Source organism: Lactuca virosa, chromosome 3, assembly GCF_052849685.1.
Source record: "Lactuca virosa cultivar CGN04683 chromosome 3, Lactuca_virosa_CGN04683_v6, whole genome shotgun sequence".
Taxonomy (NCBI): Eukaryota; Viridiplantae; Streptophyta; class Magnoliopsida; order Asterales; family Asteraceae; genus Lactuca; species Lactuca virosa.
The window spans coordinates 127571228-127590570 of NC_136428.1; the positions used below are offsets into that span (position 1 = coordinate 127571228).

General features: G+C 35.9%; 1 protein-coding gene across 2 annotated transcripts; it reads right to left on the reverse strand.

Moving 5' to 3' along the window:
* Nucleotides 1–1163: 1163 nt before the first annotated feature.
* LOC145162608 (ubiquitin carboxyl-terminal hydrolase 17-like) lies at nt 1164–4173 on the reverse strand. Of its 2 annotated transcripts, XM_079081702.1 has the most exons (11): nt 3927–4173; nt 3654–3741; nt 3480–3538; nt 3250–3370; nt 2998–3155; nt 2842–2926; nt 2665–2737; nt 2411–2551; nt 1979–2036; nt 1614–1750; nt 1164–1444 (listed from the first exon to the last, which is right to left on the reverse strand). In XM_079081702.1, the coding sequence occupies exons 5-7, from the start codon at nt 3144–3146 to the stop codon at nt 2696–2698; spliced, it is 276 nt and encodes a 91-aa protein (XP_078937828.1). In that variant the 5' UTR covers nt 3147–3155; nt 3250–3370; nt 3480–3538; nt 3654–3741; nt 3927–4173; the 3' UTR covers nt 1164–1444; nt 1614–1750; nt 1979–2036; nt 2411–2551; nt 2665–2695. The 2 variants fall into 2 exon arrangements, with proteins under 2 accessions (XP_078937828.1, XP_078937831.1); XM_079081705.1 differs by lacking the exons at nt 1614–1750; nt 3654–3741; nt 3927–4173 and having other exon boundaries at nt 3480–3641.
* Nucleotides 4174–19343: the final 15170 nt, after the last annotated feature.

Genomic DNA, 19343 nt, shown 5'->3' on the forward strand with positions numbered 1-19343 from the left:
ATGTCTATTAACCGAGGTTGGAGGCATTCAAACCGTATTCAGAACGAGGTGGACGTTCGTCATCCTGATGAGACTCGTAAATGTGGACTATTCCATCAACTTGATCATAACCGAAGAAATTATTCAAATTCTCATCCAATATTTAATACAATGTAAACTGTGTGTTGCTTACTCAATCTTGTAATTTCCTATTCAATTTGTCTGATATTTCTTTTGTAATGTTATGTTTGTTTTTTCTTCTAATTTCATGTTTAGTTGAACATGTCTTTTCGTCTCATTGTAATATGTTCTAATATGTTCGATATTAGTATGAATTTGAAGGTATTGATGAAATCATGCTAATGGTATAATTTGTTAAAAACAATATTTAGATTTTAATTCTATGTTTTTTAGTGAATAAAGTTATATAGTTAATATAATAAAAGTAAAAAGTAAATTATTAAAAAGTAAAAGGTATAAACAAAAAATACAATTTATGTTAAGGACCAAACATGTTATTTAAAAGGGTAAAAACAGTCAATTTAATAAAATAATGTGTTCTTTAAGTAAAAAATTAAATATACAAAAAGTAAAAAATATTAACAAAAAATGGTATAAGTTTAAGGACTAAAATGGTAATTTTAAAGGTTCAAAACTGAATTTCATAGAACGATCAACTGTGTGGTGGGGCCAAGAGAATTTACTCTATTTTTGAAAGCCAATTTGAAAGAAGTCTACTTTTAAAAAGGAATTTCCAAAATACCATATTTATAAAAAAAAAACTCTAAATTTCATGATATTCAGGTGTTCGTTACATGTTGTGATGCTTCCTCTTTTGCTTTGATTTTCGATCGATCATGCCATTATAGACATGTAAATCGTCAGAAACTTTGTCCTGAATATCGATGTTGTTTCGGGGAGTAGTGGGTTTTCAGTCGAAGGCTTCAAGATCGAGTTCCTACGTTTCACATGTGTAATAGTTATGATGGGCCTTTAATAGACTTTGATCACTTTATGGCAGTAATTTTATCCCCTCCACATACTCAATGCATCACTTAAGCCCTCTTGAACTTAAATTCTTCATTATTAACCACGATTGTTAGTAACTAGGGAAGAACCCGCTTTGCGGGATTGAATTGGATTTCATTCTATTTCTTTTTAAACAAAAATGTGATAGATTACAATTCTTTCAAACTCTTTAACAATAAAATCTATTATCACAATTTTAATCACAACCAAGGCAGTTTTCCTCACCTCAGTCGGTGGTCCTAATGATGAATCAATCATAGTATATTGTTCAACCTATAAAGAGTACAAAACACAAAAAATACTGTCATTTGAAGGTGCCACCTGGAAATAAGCTGTAAATGCTACAGCCAACAATCCAAATCTGATCATTTTTCCTTCAAGGGCAATTACAATGGCAGTGCTATCACATGGTCAAATAATTCATTTTAGTTGCAACCTACAAAAAAATGAATGTTCATATGAAAAAGTTTAGAACGCATCACACTTGGTCATTTTGTTTAATACCATTGCCTTTAGAATTTTATGTTAAGTCGAATGTCAAAGAGATTGGATAAATATTAAAGCATTATGAATAAATTAAAGATGAAGTAATGTAGTTACATTACTTTTTATCAGCAATCACCGTCACCATTTGCCAAAATCAAATCCATTAACCTCATCTACGAAATTAAGCCAAACCTTTATCTACTCTTTGAAAAAGTAATTGTCCTTCAGTTCCCTCATTTGAAATGGTTAGTTCAGTCTAGAAAAAGAAACAGAAAAATATCTTATGTAAAAAAAAACACTTTATCCGGTCAGAGATCTATATGCATGAGAAGCTTACAGTTATGTGAGCACAGCATATAATGTAAACTCTATTATATAAGTATTTACCATTGTAACAGGTAATTGGATATTTTAATGCTAACTATTTATATCAAAGAATACTTGATGTTGTGCCGTATCCTCCACCAAAAAAACAAATCCATACCTGAAAAGTAGCAAGCAAAAACACCACTGGCTTGTTCCAAATGCTAAAGGATAAGTCCCTGTAAATGGAAGGTTATTTCAGTAAATTCAACCAAATGAAAAGGCATTTGACTCGAAAGATTAAGGTTTAAAGTTTTTTATTAAAGAGATTACGCAAATGTGAGTTGGGTCAAGTTAGCCAACACTTGTGGAATTGGTCCTCTTAGACTGTTGTTATTTAGCCTCTTGGTATAGTTCAAACTCCAAAAGTTCAATAAACTAAAATCATCATAGGTGATTATTAAAAAAAAGGTAAATAGCTAATTTTACTACTTAAAAATATTGTAAGGTGTTAATATTAGTTAAATAAGGATGACGATTTTATCCTTGTAGGAGTTGATAAAAGTAAAAAAAGAACAACAACTAAACTTGTTTCAAAGGAGACATATATTACCAGTTACAACAGCTGATGAAGAACCTCCAGAAGCAATATGGACAGCTTTCTCAGCAGCTAGAGACTCAATAAATGAGGGAACACTCTGCTGTTGTCTAGATCCATGTCTACCATACCCCCAACAGAGCACCCGACCAACATCTTTCAAATAAAAAAACAATAAATCATATCAGTGGAAATATTGTTAAAACTGTTTGTTGGAATATAAGGGTAAAACGGTCATTAAAGTTAACAAAGGGGAAAAAAAGTGTTACCAAAGGTGATTTTAGGGGCAAAATGGTCATGTTACATGAACTTCACACCACAGCGAAAAAAAAAATTACCAGACTGCAACAAACAACAAACAGCAATGTTCTTTTACTTTTTACTTTCATTTATTCATGTATTGTAGCATCTTTGATTAAAAATTAAAAAAATTAAAAAAAAAATACCTGAAATCGCTTTAATGCAATGGTAAGCACATTTGGCGCCTCCAACAATGTCAATTTCTTTTTGGCTTTCTCATAGGATTTACACCTGTAAGTTAAAAAGTTAATAAATAAATAAAAAGTTTTAAGGTAAGATTAGATGAGAGATTTTGAACAAACCTGCTACATTTGTACTTTTTTTCACCATCTAGTATTTCAGTGCATGTAAATTTATCCAGAGCTTCTTCAAGAGTTGCTATATCACCTTCAATTTCAACAGTGAGATCCATCATCCGCTCATGTCGCTCTGATTTTCCACCACATTTCATGCACTTTATCTACAATTTAAAAGCCACAGTAGCTTTAGGAATTAGAAGCTTCTTGTGTTTTAGATAAAGATGGTTTGAAGTAGTTAATAAAAGACATTGTTACCTTAGATCTTAGATAACCACCAAATGTAAGTCCGATTAGAGTTGTTTCTTCTTCTAAGGAGTTGGAAGATTTTGTTCCAGCTTCCTTAAGACAGGCGGATTGCAAAGTATCAATAGCATACCTGTAATAACATCACTTGATAACTGAGTCAACCGAGTCAACTCACTAAGAGACTATTACAACAATTTAAATGGCATAAATCATAAATGCAAAAGTATAAGTCACTTTACCTTAAAAATTCATGTGCATCTTCTTCTTTCCCATGGCCAAGATTGCTTCACCGGAAGACCTTCAATCGATCATCGTTTTTCAGAATTTCTGATAATCGATCTTTGCAAGTCGACGCTGATAAAGCATGAAAGGGAAAGAGAAGTACAGGCGCCGATTCAAAGTAAATCACATACCTCAACTCTTGTGGCTGCCTTTGACCCCATCATTCCTTCTTGCTCATCTAAGATTGCTAGGATTTACTTCAATCTCAATGTGAAACCTCTGTATATCCAACCCGAGAAAGCAGCAGACAATTTAGATTTTATTTGGGCTTATCAAGTAAGCGAAGAAACCAACCGCATCTTAATTATAATACGAAATCGGTGATGATGTTGAACAGGTAAGCAACAGACAAACCCTAGAAATTTAGAAAAAGGAAATCGAGTCGACATATGCGAAGAATATACCCGAGATTAGGTAAACCGATCGGGAAATCGGAGCAGATCTAATTGCTTCGTTCTCTCGTTTGTGTCCTTCAGACGACAAATTAGAAGGGTGGAGAGGGTGGTCTGGAGTTGCTTCAGACGGAAGCCGGTGGAGGATCAAACCAAGGTGGGGAAGGTGAGTAGTAGACGTAGAGAGATACAGAAGAAGGTATATGGACGGACGCTTATTGAGTCGGTGGACATTGAGTAGGTGGAGACTAATCTCCTTTTCCACTGGCTTCTGTAACACGTGTATTTGTATTTGTAGACACTTCCATATATCAACAAAAAAAAATTAAAAAACGGTTAACAATGATCCAAAGGAAAACAAAAAACCAAAAAAAGAATTTCCCCACCAATGAGAAGCAAGTTCTGTTCATCAGGCACTTGTAAATTAGTATATATATATATATATATATATATATATATATATATATATATATATATATATATATATATATATATATATATATATATATAATTATAGCAAAGTCAGTTTTGACTTTGTAACGACCAACCCACACATGTATAAATCGCGGTGTCATTAAAACCTAAACCAATAGAGAAACCAAATGTAGACTTGAAAATTTGGTACACGACATGAATTTCTCGTGTATGTGTTTACAAATTTGTGTTTCCTTTTGTTGACACGTATTTTAAATTAATGTTTTATGTCATACACATGTCAAACACATAAGACACAAAACAAATTCGTGTCAAAACGGGAGATGTATAAAAAAAACTATATACTTAGACCCGACAATTTGATATGTAATGACCCGAATTTCCTTTCGTTAACGAAATTAACTTTCCGTCACTCGAAGAAATATTTATGCGAATGATTTTAGCTTTAAGAGATTAAAATGGATTAAATTAAATAAAATATGATTATTTAATATCTAAATGAATTAAGCAATAAATATGAAGGATATAATCAAATTATATTGGTTTATGGGATTAATAGGGTGACTACAATTCATTTATTTGGTGAAAATGATGTTGAGGGGCTAAATTGTCATAAAAAAGAACTTAATTTGTTAATTCATTAGGGTTATGAGTGTTTGGGATTTACCTATGATAATTGATGGACTTAATTGAAAAAAAAAACCTCCATAATCTTAAATCGACGTGTTTAAGAAATATTAAGGTTATGCGTCCGTTTTTGGGATGTGCGTTTAAGGGAAAGAAATCGATCATGATATCCTCTTTTGTTATCTCTTGGTACAACGCAACTCATAAGAAAAAAAAATGGCGATCGGTTTTGGAGGGAAGAAGAAGGACATCGAGCTAAGCCAGGAGGAGGGAGAAAGAAGAATTGCCTTGTCCGTCCAACAGGGAGAGGGCTGCGAAAATCAGTTAATTGGTGGTAAAAAAATTTCTACTTCATCTTCTCAACATGTTCACATCTCAATTGCTTGTCAATTGAGGCTGTTGTGGAGTCAAATTTCTTCCTTTTGATGTTATTATCCTCATATTATTCCTCCATGAAATATTTGATAGTTTAAGTGATTGAATCCTAGTTTAAAGGGGGTAATTGGGTGTTTTGTTTCTGTCAAATCCAATTATGAACTCTCCCACTAATGATATGCTTTATGTTGAAATACTTCAAGTTTTTGAGAACATTGTATTCCTTGATGATTGATAAAACTCATGTTATTGCTACCTTGATTTAAGAGGGTATTTTTTTTTTCTGAAAATACCATGTTTTGAGCCATTCAAAATGTCTTCAAAATAGTCCCTAAAAGTCTTAATATGAGGCTTAATTGTGGAGGAAACTCAAACCCTAGTGGTGTTTTCTCTTTTAGCAATGAACTTTGTTTTTCCCATAAAAGCAATGTACTTTGAGTCATGCTTTGAGGTTGAAATTGTTATTTTAACTTCTTGACATGTTTCTACTGTTAAGAACCTAATTTCCATCTTTATAGTCGATTTTGATCATGGTTTAATGGGTTAAGTTGTAAATTAACCCTTAAAACTCAAAGCTGTGAATTGTAGGAAAATTCCTATTATGCCCATGTTTTGTAAAAAACTATAGAAAAATCATAAAGACTTGTATTTTGGATCTATAAACTCTCAATGTTTAAATTTTCAGTCTAGTTTTTCCTTGATTTTTCCCAGGACCTGATATTGTTTCTAAACAAGGTGAAAATCGTCATTTTCACTGACCAGACACAAATTAGCTTCACGGATATGCAGTTTTCTAAAATTCATAGGAAATTCTATAAACATCATATGGACCTGTGCGAGCACTTTATAAAAATCTAAAAGTTTAAAATAATAGAATATGAAATAAAGTTTTAATTTCCACAAACTTGATGGCTCTAAAGTGATCTTGAACAAGCTGTTGTTTCAGGTCAAAATCTGAGAATTTGACTTAGTAACTAGTTTGCATGTGTAGGGTATAAAATTGTTATATTTTGGTCTTGTAAACTTCTAGTAATCTACTTATTTGGGTTGTATTATGGTAAAGCTTTATACCTCAACTATTACAAGATTTGAAGTGTGGAAAGGGTACTTGTTTGACAAAGGTGAGTCAGTCTTTATGGTTATTTAAAGTACTTGTTAGGAATTCCACATTTTAGAAGGATTGGAATGAACCTAGGTTGTTTAGGTTGCATTTACCCCAATTTTGAATGATATGTCGATGTGAATGACGTTTCCTTCATGCTATTCTTTTGTTTGTTATTTTAATGTGAGGGGTATGATAGGTCCATGATAGAAAAAGGGATTTCTGTTGGTTGTGTGTGGTATGTGCATGTTATGATTTTCTGGAAATACTTGTCTATGATCGTTAGGACAATGCATGCTAGTTATATAATATGCCTTAATGATGAAGTGATGATATATGCATGATTATATTAAGTTGAGAAATGCCTTAGCTTGTTAGTTCTTGTTGCATGTTTACATATTATGTTGTATGGAAGTAATATGCCAGTTAATATTAATAGAAATTGAGCATAATTACTTTGGGAAGTTTGTAGTGTAATCCTTATGTGATGACTTAATAATATATTAATTAAAAAGGGGAATACACTTAGTGGGGCCTAAAGGGTTGCAACCTATACTTAGGTGTGTGTACCCTATCCGGATACTTGTGTGGTCCTTATATGCTGAAAGACACCCAAAAGGGAAATAAATTAAGCCAATAGTGACGTGGAGTGGTTTTTCTAGACCACTATTCGGGACATGGTTCATGCACACTAAGGCGTTCGAGGTCTAGATTGATATTGTCGTAGTGATGGTGCAGGATCAAATATCACGTTTAAGTGGAAAGTTTCTAGTGATGGGATACAATGACAAATACCACTCTTGGATAACAATGTGCATACTTGTATCTGCAACGTCGGAGTAGCGAACACAGCGAACCGGGAGCAATGTTACGAGTGAGAGTCTCGCCTAACTTAGTGAATTGGGTTGAGCCGGTTACGTTAGCAGTGAATGAGGTTTTTACCTCTTGGGTTAATGATGAACCCAAGGTTAGTGATGGACCAAGTGGGGGAAGGGTTGGCCCGTTCACATAGTAGTGAACAGACTTTGCCTTCAGGTTAGTGATGGACCTACATATGGGGTGTCTACCTTATGGGTTAGTGATGAACACATGTTTGGGGTGTCTACCTTGCGGGTTAGTGATGGACCCAGGGCTAGGTTAGGAATAATTAATATTTATCTATTATTAAAAGATAAATAATAACGGTAGACCCTAATGATACTCTAGTGATGAACATGCGATGTATGTGATGTATATGATGTGTGTGATGTATGTGATGTATGTGATGCATGTGATGTATCTGACGATATTCTATTTGTGTTTTCCTAACATTATACTTCAGGTTGACTCACTTAGCATCTGCTGACACTTGTTTCTTTGCTTGTTGTTGCATTGTATTGGTACATGTAGCATAGTTTGTCACCTTGGTGAGGATGGGGCTTCTGGGTAGTTACATTCCAGTTTATGTCTTACTATTGATACCATTTGGACATATCGTTAATGTTTTGGTAAACTAATTTGAATGAGAAGCTGTGATGTTCAGATTAGTGTAATGGCGAATGATAAAAGAAAGTGACAAGATGGTTTACAAGGAAAGCCCTTGATCCTTACTAGAATCTCCGACATAAAAGATTGGGAGGTGATAATGATCACCTGCCTTGATGATTTTATTGATAAAAATGATGATTACAAAGAGTTCTTAGTAAGAATAAGTAAACAATTTCGTAGAGTAAGCTTAGACTAGAGAACAGTGTTGTGTGTGCAGAATACAAGTGTTAATTTATAGGCTAAACTAGCCAACAAGATGTCCGATATTTTCGGGATCCTCTATGACCAGCTTCATGAACGTTCTTGACCAAGTATTCCGGGTCTTTAGCATAGTTGAGATGATTCTTCGTTGAGAATGGGTATTCCCTTGACTACTTCTGCACACGTGTTAGTTATGGACAAAACATGACCATTATAAATATTAATAAAAATAATAACGGTAATTAGCCGGGATCCTGAGGTAGCTGAGGATTCTGGATATTTGAGGATCCTGAATATTGTAAGGATCCTGGCCCTAACAATTGCCCCAAGTTATTCCTGAAAATATAGGAGTTAGTTTCGTAAATATTAAAGGGATAACTTAATTTAAAAAGAGGAATTTAAAATTAATCCTTAATTTTAGGTCTTATCTTTATCGAGATAATCGAGAAATGGTCAAATCATCTCTGTTATCTTTTCCTGGCTATAATTGAGGGTTTCCGGTAACTCCTCTTTTTACTCTCCCAAGTCGCTATCATCTCTTTGTTAAGGTAATCCTTTTTCTTTTTATTTGTTCTTCCGTTGTTTCGATTTTCCTCGTCATGACTAAGAAAACTAGTCGCTCTCGAGCTGGCGTTGTTATTCCCTCCGAGAACGATTTATTGATCAAGCAATCTTAACCTATGACGAGGTTTGCTCCTTCGACAATTAAGACATGGAATGGTTGAAAGACATCGGGGCTTTCCCTTCTGATGTGGTTTTTCGTCCTTTTGAGGCTATCGTTCAACCTGATTTTGTGTCTCCAACGTGGGTTTGTTTTCCTGAATACCCATTCACTCTATGTTTAACTTATCCTTTTACTGGTATTATTCATGATTTCTTTCTGTATACCCAAATCTCCTATATCCAAACTATGCTTGTGGTTTGGAGGATCCTCTTTTGGATCGATTGCCTGAATTAGTCCAAGAATATGGACATTGGATTACCTGAGTTGGCCTTCGTCTATGATCTTTCTACTTTTGGTTCTTCTCGTTTCCTGTTAAGAGTTAAGACAAACAAATCCCACCTCATTCTGAAATCTAAACAAAATGATGACGCTTGGAAAGAAAAATATTTCTTTGTGAGACGCGACTCGATTTCCGAGGGGGATTCTCTGCCAAAAACATGGATTAAGAAGGGTAGGAAATAAATTTAGATATCAAGGATCCTTAAATTTACTTCCCCTATTTTGTTTGTTTTGATGCAGCGTTCAGATTTGAGGAGTGTAACATCCATGAAAATTCACAAAAAATTTAAAACTTTTCAAACAATTCAAAACCATTAATTATTACAAAGTGTTTTCAAAATAGTTTCATATCAGTGTATCCCAGAAATCAAAATCACAAAACATGAGGAAGTGTACGGTCACACCTTCGCCTTCCCGCGATCATCAGAAGTACCTGAAACAAAACTCATAAATGTAAGCACGAAGGCTTAGTGAGTTTCCCCCAAAATACCAACACCATACAAACCAGATCAATATCATATCAAATAGTATGCAAACTAAGCCATCAGCCTGATTGGACTGCCTCGCAAGGCCTATAGCCTATCTGGAGCCTTCGGCATGTCTGGACCGCCACGCAGGCCTACAGCCTGTCCGGACCGCTCGTTGGGCCTTTGGTCTGACTGGTCCGCCTCGCAGGGCCTTTAGTCTATCCGAACCGCCCTAGATCTGCTGGCCTTCAGCACAAAGCAGGACCACCTCAACCCAACCATACACACATATGTCGAAATACTCATAACACATAAACAATCAACAAACAGGCACAGATCATACGGATCACTAAGCATAGCATCATACTATCTACCAGGATATCGATCTAACAGATCATAATAGCATAACAACATCCTATAACTAGGATAACAATCCAAAGGGCCGGACTTGGTGCCTTAGACCCTGTTGATATAGTGAGGAGAACTCACCTCTCACTGTCAAACTGAACTAAAAAAGATCAACTCCCGAATCACACCTGTGAACTCAACCACCTACAACCAATACCATCAAGTTCCAAATTACCAAAATACCCTCAGAAGTCAAAGTTGGTCAACCCTTGGTCAAAGTCAAAGTCACCGGTCAAGGTCAACAGTCCATGTTAACCCAACTCGTCGAGTGCAGCTTATAGACTCGTCGAGTTCCTTCAGAACTCAGAAAGTCGCAAAAATCCGAGCCAACTCGTCGAGTCCATGCAACGTCCATAGGGTCGGGAAGAACCCTAACCACTTGTCGAGTTACCTCATTAAGTCGTCGAGTTCATGCAGAATCCAGAAAACGGGAAAACCCGTCTCAACTCGTCGAGTTGGCTATCCAACTCGTCGAGTTCATGCAGTCCATTTCTCATCCAAACGCTTTTAAGTTGAACTAAGGCTCCAAACTATAGATCTAGCTTCCTAGAGCATAGTTACCACGTAAAGTTGCAAACTTTATGTGCATGGAAAGCCTCAAATGCTAAAACCAAGCTAAGGAAGAGGTTTAGGGTATGGAGAAGGGCCAAAGCTTGCCAAAGTCAAGAACTTTATGCTCAAGGGGGTCAAGAGAAGTTCAGATCTGATGTTACAACTTCAAATCGTGCTCAAAATCAGAAATGCTTCAAGGATAAGCTATAAATGGCCTTAAACTCTTGGATGAATAGATCTAGGTAGAAAATGGTCAAGGTAACGACTTGTTACCTTCAAAATGATTCCAAGATGAAGTAGATGCGGGATTTACAAGCTTCTCCTTGATCCAAGCTGTCTTCAAGTTTCTTTCACTAAAACCACATTCCAAGCCTTTACACACACAAAATGAGGAGTAGTACATGATTAGGGTTTTCTGAGGTCAAGGGGGACGGTAAGAGAGGCAGGGGTGGCTAATGAGCCTTTAAATAGGGTCCAAAACTCTGTAAATTAGGGTTTCATATTCCAGCTCCAACTCGTTGAGTTTTTCCAAACAACTCGTCAAGTAGAGAGGTTCCTACTCGTCGAGTTGAGGCCATCAACTCGACGAGTTCCAAGTCAAATTGTCCTTTTTAGATAAAATTCTTATACCTGGGAGTCGGGATGTTACAAGGAGATTATTTCTATCGCTGGTGACTCTGAGGAAAAGATTTCCAAATTTCTCACACTTCCTGTAGTTGAGAGGTCGTTCAAGCTTGAATATTCCAGTCTTCAAGAGGGTTCCTCCACTACTACTTTTATTGCAACTGGTAATATTATTTTTCTTGGATATATTTTTTTAGAGGAACCTTACTTAACAGGGATCTTTGGCAGGTTCTAAGACTACTTGGTCCAAAGCTCGTTTTGGTTTGGTGGATCTTGAGGATGATATGACTAGCAGTTCACTCAAGGCTAAATAGGAAAAAGGTATCATTTTTCCTCCTCCTAAAAGATCTCACATTGACCTTACTGTTAAGTCATCAGGATCCCGTAAGCGGAAAACTTCTAAGGCTACAGATTTCAACCTAGAGAACCTTAGCATCGAGGATGCCCTCGGAAAGTTGTTCTCATTTTCCCAGGCGGTATGTATCCTGTGTACAAGCATCACTTATATCGATTCTTCTTTCGACTGATGTCTGCGTTTCTTTCAGGTCTGTGCTCATGTTTCTCAGTCCATCAATGATCTCAGGACTTGTGTTGAGAAAGCCGAGTTCGTTTTAAAAGAGCAGGAGAAAATGTGGAGGGCTACTAATGAGGACCTCCTCCGGAGGGTGGAACTATTGCGCAAACAGAAAGTTGAAAAGGAGGAAGAGCATCTCGCAGATCTCGAGGAGGTGATTGTTGATGCAAAGACAAGTGCTGCGATAGCTATCCTACAGGCTAAGATTAAGCTGGCAGATGGTCTATAAAATGCAAGTTCCTGGGATGTGGATGGATGACGCGAGGCGTTGGCCAAACTGATCGATAAGCCTGTTGTTGCCAATCAGGATCCTATGCTGTTGTTGACCAGAGGAGGGGAGAAGAAGGACAGGGTCGATGATGACCAAACTAAGGTCTAGGCCTGCAAAAAACTGGTTTAAACAGTTTTTGTTTTTTTTCAGTGATGTAAGACAATTAACCTTTTGGTTGGGTTGATATGCAACCCTTTTTGCATGCAATGGTTGTGTTTTATTTTCATACTTCTCTCTTGATTTCTACATGACTGTTACGATATTAGGATCTTTAAATAATCAGGATCCTGGAAAACTTGGTTCCTACAAACGACTCCAAGATAAATTAATCATTTGAATTCTGATAATCAAACGATTTTTGCTTTGGGTCCTAGAAAGTTCAAGATCCTTAAACCTTTTAGAGTTTATCAAAAATAAGGATGGATGGAACCTGATTGTCTTAAAGTTTTTCCATAAGTCTTTCAATCTTGAAATTTACTGAGGACAAATTTCAACTTAAGAGAGGACTTTGGTTCACTGTTGATAATGGGGCTCCTTATTAACGACGAGGATCGTAAAGACGGTGATTCTTAATGATGAGGATTCATAAGGACGAGGATCCTTGATGATGAGGATCCTTGCTGTGAGGATCCTTAAATATGAGGATCTTAGATCATGTCGGGGAAATCCCTCCTTAGGATAACCTGTTTAGCTTACATATTTTGACAAAATTCGTGTATAACACCATAGATTCAGTAGACAACACGTTAAGGTTATATACTGGAGAGGATCCCAACTTCTGAGGCAAAATCCACAAGTGGATATCTGTTCACTATTGGTGGAGCTGCTATTCCTTGGAAATCATCTAAGAAAACTGTGAATACTCATTCTACAATGGAAGCAGAGTTTGTTTGTTTATACAAAGCTACTGAAGAAGCTGAATGGCTTAAAAGCTTCCTAGAAGGTATTCCTATGTGGCCTCAACCCGTTACTGCCATTGGCATACATTGGGATAGCATGGCAGCTCTCACTAGAGCACAAAGTTAGATATACAATGGAAAGTCAAGACACATTAGGTGCAACCACATTACAATAAGAGACTTGTTGAAGAATGGAATCGTTTCCAATATTTACATAAAGTCAAAGGAAAATATAGCTAATCCTTTGACAAAAGGCCTTACTAGAGAGCAAGTTCTCTTCACATCAAGGGGAACAGGATTCAAGCCAACACAATGAGTCACCACCTGGTGAAAACCTAACCTAGCAACATTGGTGATCCTATGGTATAGGTTCAATAGGACAACTTGTTGGGGAAGACTTAAAGAAGAACTAACACAAATGTATGCTCAATCCTATGATATTTATTTTCTGTTTTCCGTTGATGATATAGGGATGAATTCTTTATTCTTAATAATGTTGATAGCTTTTATTGTGGAATAGTACAGATTATTCCAGATTAGCATTACCTATATGAGATGGATGTGAGGTCACATCTTTGGGAGTTGATATAGCTCAGCTCTCTAAACGTCTCATGAAGAACGGATTGTTCACGGCCGAAATGAACATATGGTAAGAAATGAACCATGCTTATATATGATATGTGTGATACCTCTTGTTTTGATTCTACTACATAAAGTGGTTAGTTTAAGAATCTAGTTCACTACCCACAAAGTAGATCCAAGTAGTACTCACTATGAAAGGTTCAAGTTTTACAACACCTATTCAGATGCATGTCATATCTTACATCCCTTATTTAAATATCAAAGTTCACTTATATTCTATTCAAATGTGGGGTATTCTTTGAGTTTGTATAGAAAATGTGGGGTATTGTTGGAACTTTATTCTAAATCGTAGAATGTGAGACTTGTCCCACATAGGAAGAAGAGAAAACCTTATCCCTATATATAAGACTTTTCCCACCTATTTAATCAAATGGATCAAGTAATGAGTTAAGTATCTTGGGTTTGGATTGTGGTGTTGAACTAGTCACATTAGGCTACTAGTAGGCTTGGATTTATTAAATATTAATGGTCAAAGATATGGCCTTGGGCCTTAGGGCTCTTGGGCACTTCTTGAATAAATAATATTTTTTTTAAATCTAAAATTAATTTTAATTTATTTAGTAAAAAACAAATTCTGTTAAATATAGGATTAACTACAGACAGTTTTGAGTAGTTATTGGTTGGTGGTTTACAACCACAATTGGAAGGCTATAAATACATGGAATCAGACAGAATTTGAGGACTAATCAAAACCATACACTTTCTCTCAAAAGTCGTTCTTCATATCAAAGGGATCATGGTGAATTTTGACATATTCAAGATCTGTTCTTGAATTGTTTGTTGTATCCTCAAGACAGACCCACACCAGGGCAATTTCTATCTTAGGACACTGCAATTGCAAGCCTTTGAGTTTCTATTTTCTTTTGTAAACATCAACATTCAAGTATGTATTCTAATTTGTGAATCTTTGATATATATATATATATATATATATATATATATATATATATATATATACACACACACACACACATAAATTCGACTTAACTATGTTTCTGTTTGTCCAATTTCATATTTGATTACTTCTGGCATAACAAGTACATATCACTATGACATCCATAATGATCCATAGGACGAACATGGAGAGTTTGAAGTTGTCAACAAACAATAGAGGAGTACTTAGTCCACCATTATATTCCTAGAAATTAGCAACACATGCATTTTCTTTCTTTATAATAAAAAATATTTGTTATGTCTATAAATGATTTGTTATAATAATTTCCATTACTTCCATGGTAATTTTCAGAAAATTCTCAATATTTTGGTTATTTGATAAAAATAGGGTAATTTTCAAAAAAAAAATCAATATTTTGACCAAACTAAAGAAAAAGGACATGATATAGGTTAAATCTGTGAAACCGGACAAAAATGGTTTTTTCGAAGTTTTAATGGGTATTCTGCGTTTTTCTGTAAACAAAATTTAGTTTGCTACTTTTTCATAAATTGAATTAAAAAGTTAAGACTTTACTAGAGTTTTCTTTAGTTTTTTTTATGTATTTTAAATATATTAATGTATTCTTTTTATGTATTTATATGAATTTTTAAGTATTTTTTTTGTATTTTGATATATTTTTCATGTATTTATGATGTTTTTTATATAGTTTTTTTATACATTTTTTATGTATTTTAAATGTATAAATATATATTTTTTTACATATTTGTTGGTATTTTTAAGTATTTTATGTATTTTGGTATATTTTTTTTGATGTATTTATGTATTTTTACTTCAACCTTTTTTGTAAGCTAACTATTAGACTTTATAAACAAAGAAAAAAAAAAGAATTGGAGTACTTCAAAACAAACATTTTTCAAAGACGATCCTTACCAAACAATGTAATTTTTGTAGGTAAATTCTTACTTTTTTACTTGAATTCAGTTTTAGAAGAACAAAATTTACGAATATCTTTGTCGTTAACAAATATATTAATAAATTTTGTTTATCTAAAAACTGAATTCAAAACAAATAGAAGAATTTATCTGCAAAAATGTCTTTGATTGCTAATGATTGAAAAATATTTGTTTTGAAGTAGTTCTGATGCTTATTTTTTTTTATTTACAAGGTCTAATAGTTAGCTCACAATGAAACATTTGTTAGTGTATATTGTATACGTGTGTATATTAGCCCAATATAAGTTTTATTGTAATCGGCCCAACAGCCTTGTATATACTCTATATATTACCTTGTATTGTATGTTTTCGGTATGGAATGAGAATCAGATTGATTGCCATCTAATAATATGGTATCAGAGATTTTCTCCTAAAATTTCTCCTTTCTTATTCTCTCCTTCCACATGTCGTGGCCATCCCCTTCAACCCTAAATCTTGCTTCTCCTTCTGTTATTATCATCATCATCATGCCTGAACCTGCATCACCAATACACAAAGTTTTTTGTGTCAACAACATCAAGTCTCACATTCCTCTTACCCTTGATCTTGAAAGACTAAATTATGATGCGTTGCGTGAACTATTCACAACTCACTGTGAAGCATATGATGCTCTCGACCACATTGATGACATGTATGATGATCCCAATCCAAAGCCCACTGATCCCAACCGGAAGAAAGTTGATTCGGCTGTTAAATGATGGATTTACTCAACCTTTTCACAGAATACTCTTAATATGATTATGAAATGAGCCACCTACGCTAGACAAGTTTGGCTCACCATCGAACGTCTATTCCACGACAATAACGATTCAAGAGAAATCCAACTTGACACCGAGCTTCGTAACCTCTCCATGGGTGATCTTAGTGTCATTGCATACTTCACAAAAATCAAGTCTATTGCCGACCTACTGGAGAAATCGACCCTCAAGCAAAGGTTCCTGATAAAAATCTTGTTATTTATGCTATTAATGGGTTGTCTTCCCACTTTGATAATGTCGATGGCATCATCTGCCATCGTATCCCATTTCCATCCTTTGAAGATACACACTCTATTTTGCTTTCTGAAGAACAGAGGATTCTCCTCCACCGACCCCCTCAATCATCGGCTCATATTAACAACTCCTCTTCACCATCGCTGCTACACACTACCACCGACAGGACTGCCGCCAAGATCACCGGACCTCCCAAAACAGACGACGCCAGCAAGGCTCTAACCACAATGGACCATCGCTGTAACATCCCAAAATTTAGAAGTATGATTGAAGGACTTAAGTGTAAATTGAAGAAGGTAATCGACGAGTAGGTATGCTTACTCGTCGAGTCGGAGTGGGTTCTGGTCGCAAGTTAAGTGACCAACTCGCCGAGTCGGTAGCTGGACTCGACGAGTTGGTGCTGAAAAGAGAAAACCCTAATCTTAAGGGTTGCACCCTATTTAAAGGACCATATGTCCTCCCTTCAGCCTCTTTATTGCCCTTGAGAGTCAGTAAACCCTAAAATCGTGTGAGCTTCCATTGTTAAAGAGATTTGAGCTTTGGAGGAGGAATATTGGGAAGGGAGCTTGAAGATCAAGAGGCTAGCATCAAGGGATTGGTGTAGATCCAAAATCTATTTTAGATTGGGCACATTTTGGAGGTAACAAGTTGTTACCTTGACTCTATTGCATTTATATCTATTCAAGAATGAGATTTGGGGCCATTTTTGCATGTTAAGGATCTATTTCGGGTTAGGGGTCTAGATCTGAGGTTGCTATTTCAGATCTAGACTTGTCTTGGTCCAGAAACTCACAAAGTATCAGCCCTTGGTTTGTTGGTGAAGCATCCTTGTCTTATACCTTATCCCTGGAGTGATTTGGGCTTATAACTCTTTGTTTCCACGTAAAGTTTGCAACTTTACGTGAGAGTCATGCCCTAGAAGAGTGGATCTATAGTTTTGTGACAACTCGAAACTTTTATACTGTACAATTGATCCTTATATCAATATTAAACTCGATTTTATCATCTTCTATCACCGTTTAAGAGCTAGTTTAAGTGTTCTAAGCTTGAGTACAGTCGGGAATGAGATTAGAAATGAGTCAACAAATCGTATAGAGACAAAACCGGGCCTTACACCCTCCTGAGAGGTGTGTACGGCCGTATACATGGGTGTGCGGCCGCACACCCACCCACCAGCCGCACACTCCCCCTCATATATATAAGGAGACCCCCTTCACTCATTTCTTTCCTTTGGCTGCACTCTACTTTCTCTCACTACTTTCTCTCTCTAAAAACTTCATCAAAGAACACTCTAAAGGCCTCAAAAACGTGAACTACTTTATCTTTCAGCTTGTTACATTGGTAAGACATCTGAATCTAAGCCTAAAACTCATAGTTTTCTTCGTGTTCTTCATCCTTTGAAGGTGTACAGCCGCACACCTTCATAAGGTGGCCGCACACACCTTAAAGCTCTCCAAAGTGAAGAGTTTGGCCTTCATTCACTAGTAGAACTTGGTATTGACACAAGAACACCTCAAAATCGACATTTCAGGCACAAATGAGGAGTGTACGGCCGCACACTCCTGTGTACGGCCGCACACACCCTCTGTACGGCCGCACATTCCTGTGTGCAACCGCACACACAGCCTGGCTGCACACCCTGGCCGCACACTCACTCAAATGGCCGTACACCTCCCTTGTTTGTCATATAGGGTCCCGACAAGCATTTCCAAGTCTTTAGGGTGGTTTCCCGTCATGTTTAGCCATAAAACACCCTAATTCTAACACACATATGTGTTATCACATGTTAATAGGATCCACTTGCGTACGAAACATCGGTTGACACTCAGCATTCGTAACCGATCATACACCCAGATCCTACGATAAACAGTGAGTTCATACCCCTACGCTTTTTCCGAATTTTTCATCTTTTTAGGGGGGGGGGATACAAGCAAAAGTACAAGGAAACTTGTGCTCAAATTATCTCGTTTTGCATAAAAATGATTTTATGTTCAGTATGTTTTTAACTCAGAAAACCGTTTTACCAATCGATTAAAGAAATCAACTTGTAGAAACAGTTTTCATATCTAAAGCAAGAAACTTATGAATCATGTAATAATATGTATTATCTTACAAAGGATTCATGCAAATCATAAACAGGATTTTTGTACTATTACTTGTAAATTTGTTAGGCTAAGTTTGAGACATGTCCTTGGTAACACTTCCCCGAATTCGTGAGTGGAGGACTACGACTTATAACCAGAATCTCTTGGAGGGAGAGCGTGACTATTGTGTATAGATCTATATGGGACTGACTATCCCGCACCCTCACTGCTAGCTACAACAGAACCATTAGGTTCAGGGGTGACAAAGTCATAAAAGATACTGGCCCCCGTTCGTGCCTTATCCAGTCTAAGTACGGTTATGGCACTCACAATTTAGGTAACGAGAATTTACTTACGTAATAATGAAACCAGTGAACTAACCTCAAAGTAATAACCGATTTGATTACTAGAGGGCATCAGTAACGCCCTTAGGATCTAGTTCACTACCTATTTTATTAGTTTTATTTATGTAATAAGGCTAATACATCCCACAGCAAATAACCAGGGTTTTTCAAGGAAACTACATCTATCGATACAAGTATGGTAGATACTTGTACACCTCGTATCAGAATCGAAAATCAACTATCAACTTTTAAGGATAATATAGGGTTTTCTTGGGATAACTTAACCTTTCATAAACAGGCTGTTTAACGTGTAACCAATGGATGACCAAATTTCTTTCATAAGAAAATATAGGATTTTCTTGGGAAACAACTTTTCAAAGAATCAAAGAAACATTTCTTTCACCAGAATCAAACG

Bases quoted from the DNA above. Each gene is read 5' to 3' on its own strand.
- LOC145162608 (XM_079081702.1), bottom strand. From the start codon at position 3,146: ATGAAATGTGGTGGAAAATCAGAGCGACATGAGCGGATGATGGATCTC. The intron at 2,927-2,997 runs GTTTGTTCAAAA...TTTAACTTACAG, and splicing joins AAAAAGTACAAATGTAGCAG to GTGTAAATCCTATGAGAAAG. The intron at 2,738-2,841 runs GTATTTTTTTTT...TGTTTGTTGCAG, and splicing joins TTGCATTAAAGCGATTTCAG to TCTGGTAATTTTTTTTTTCG.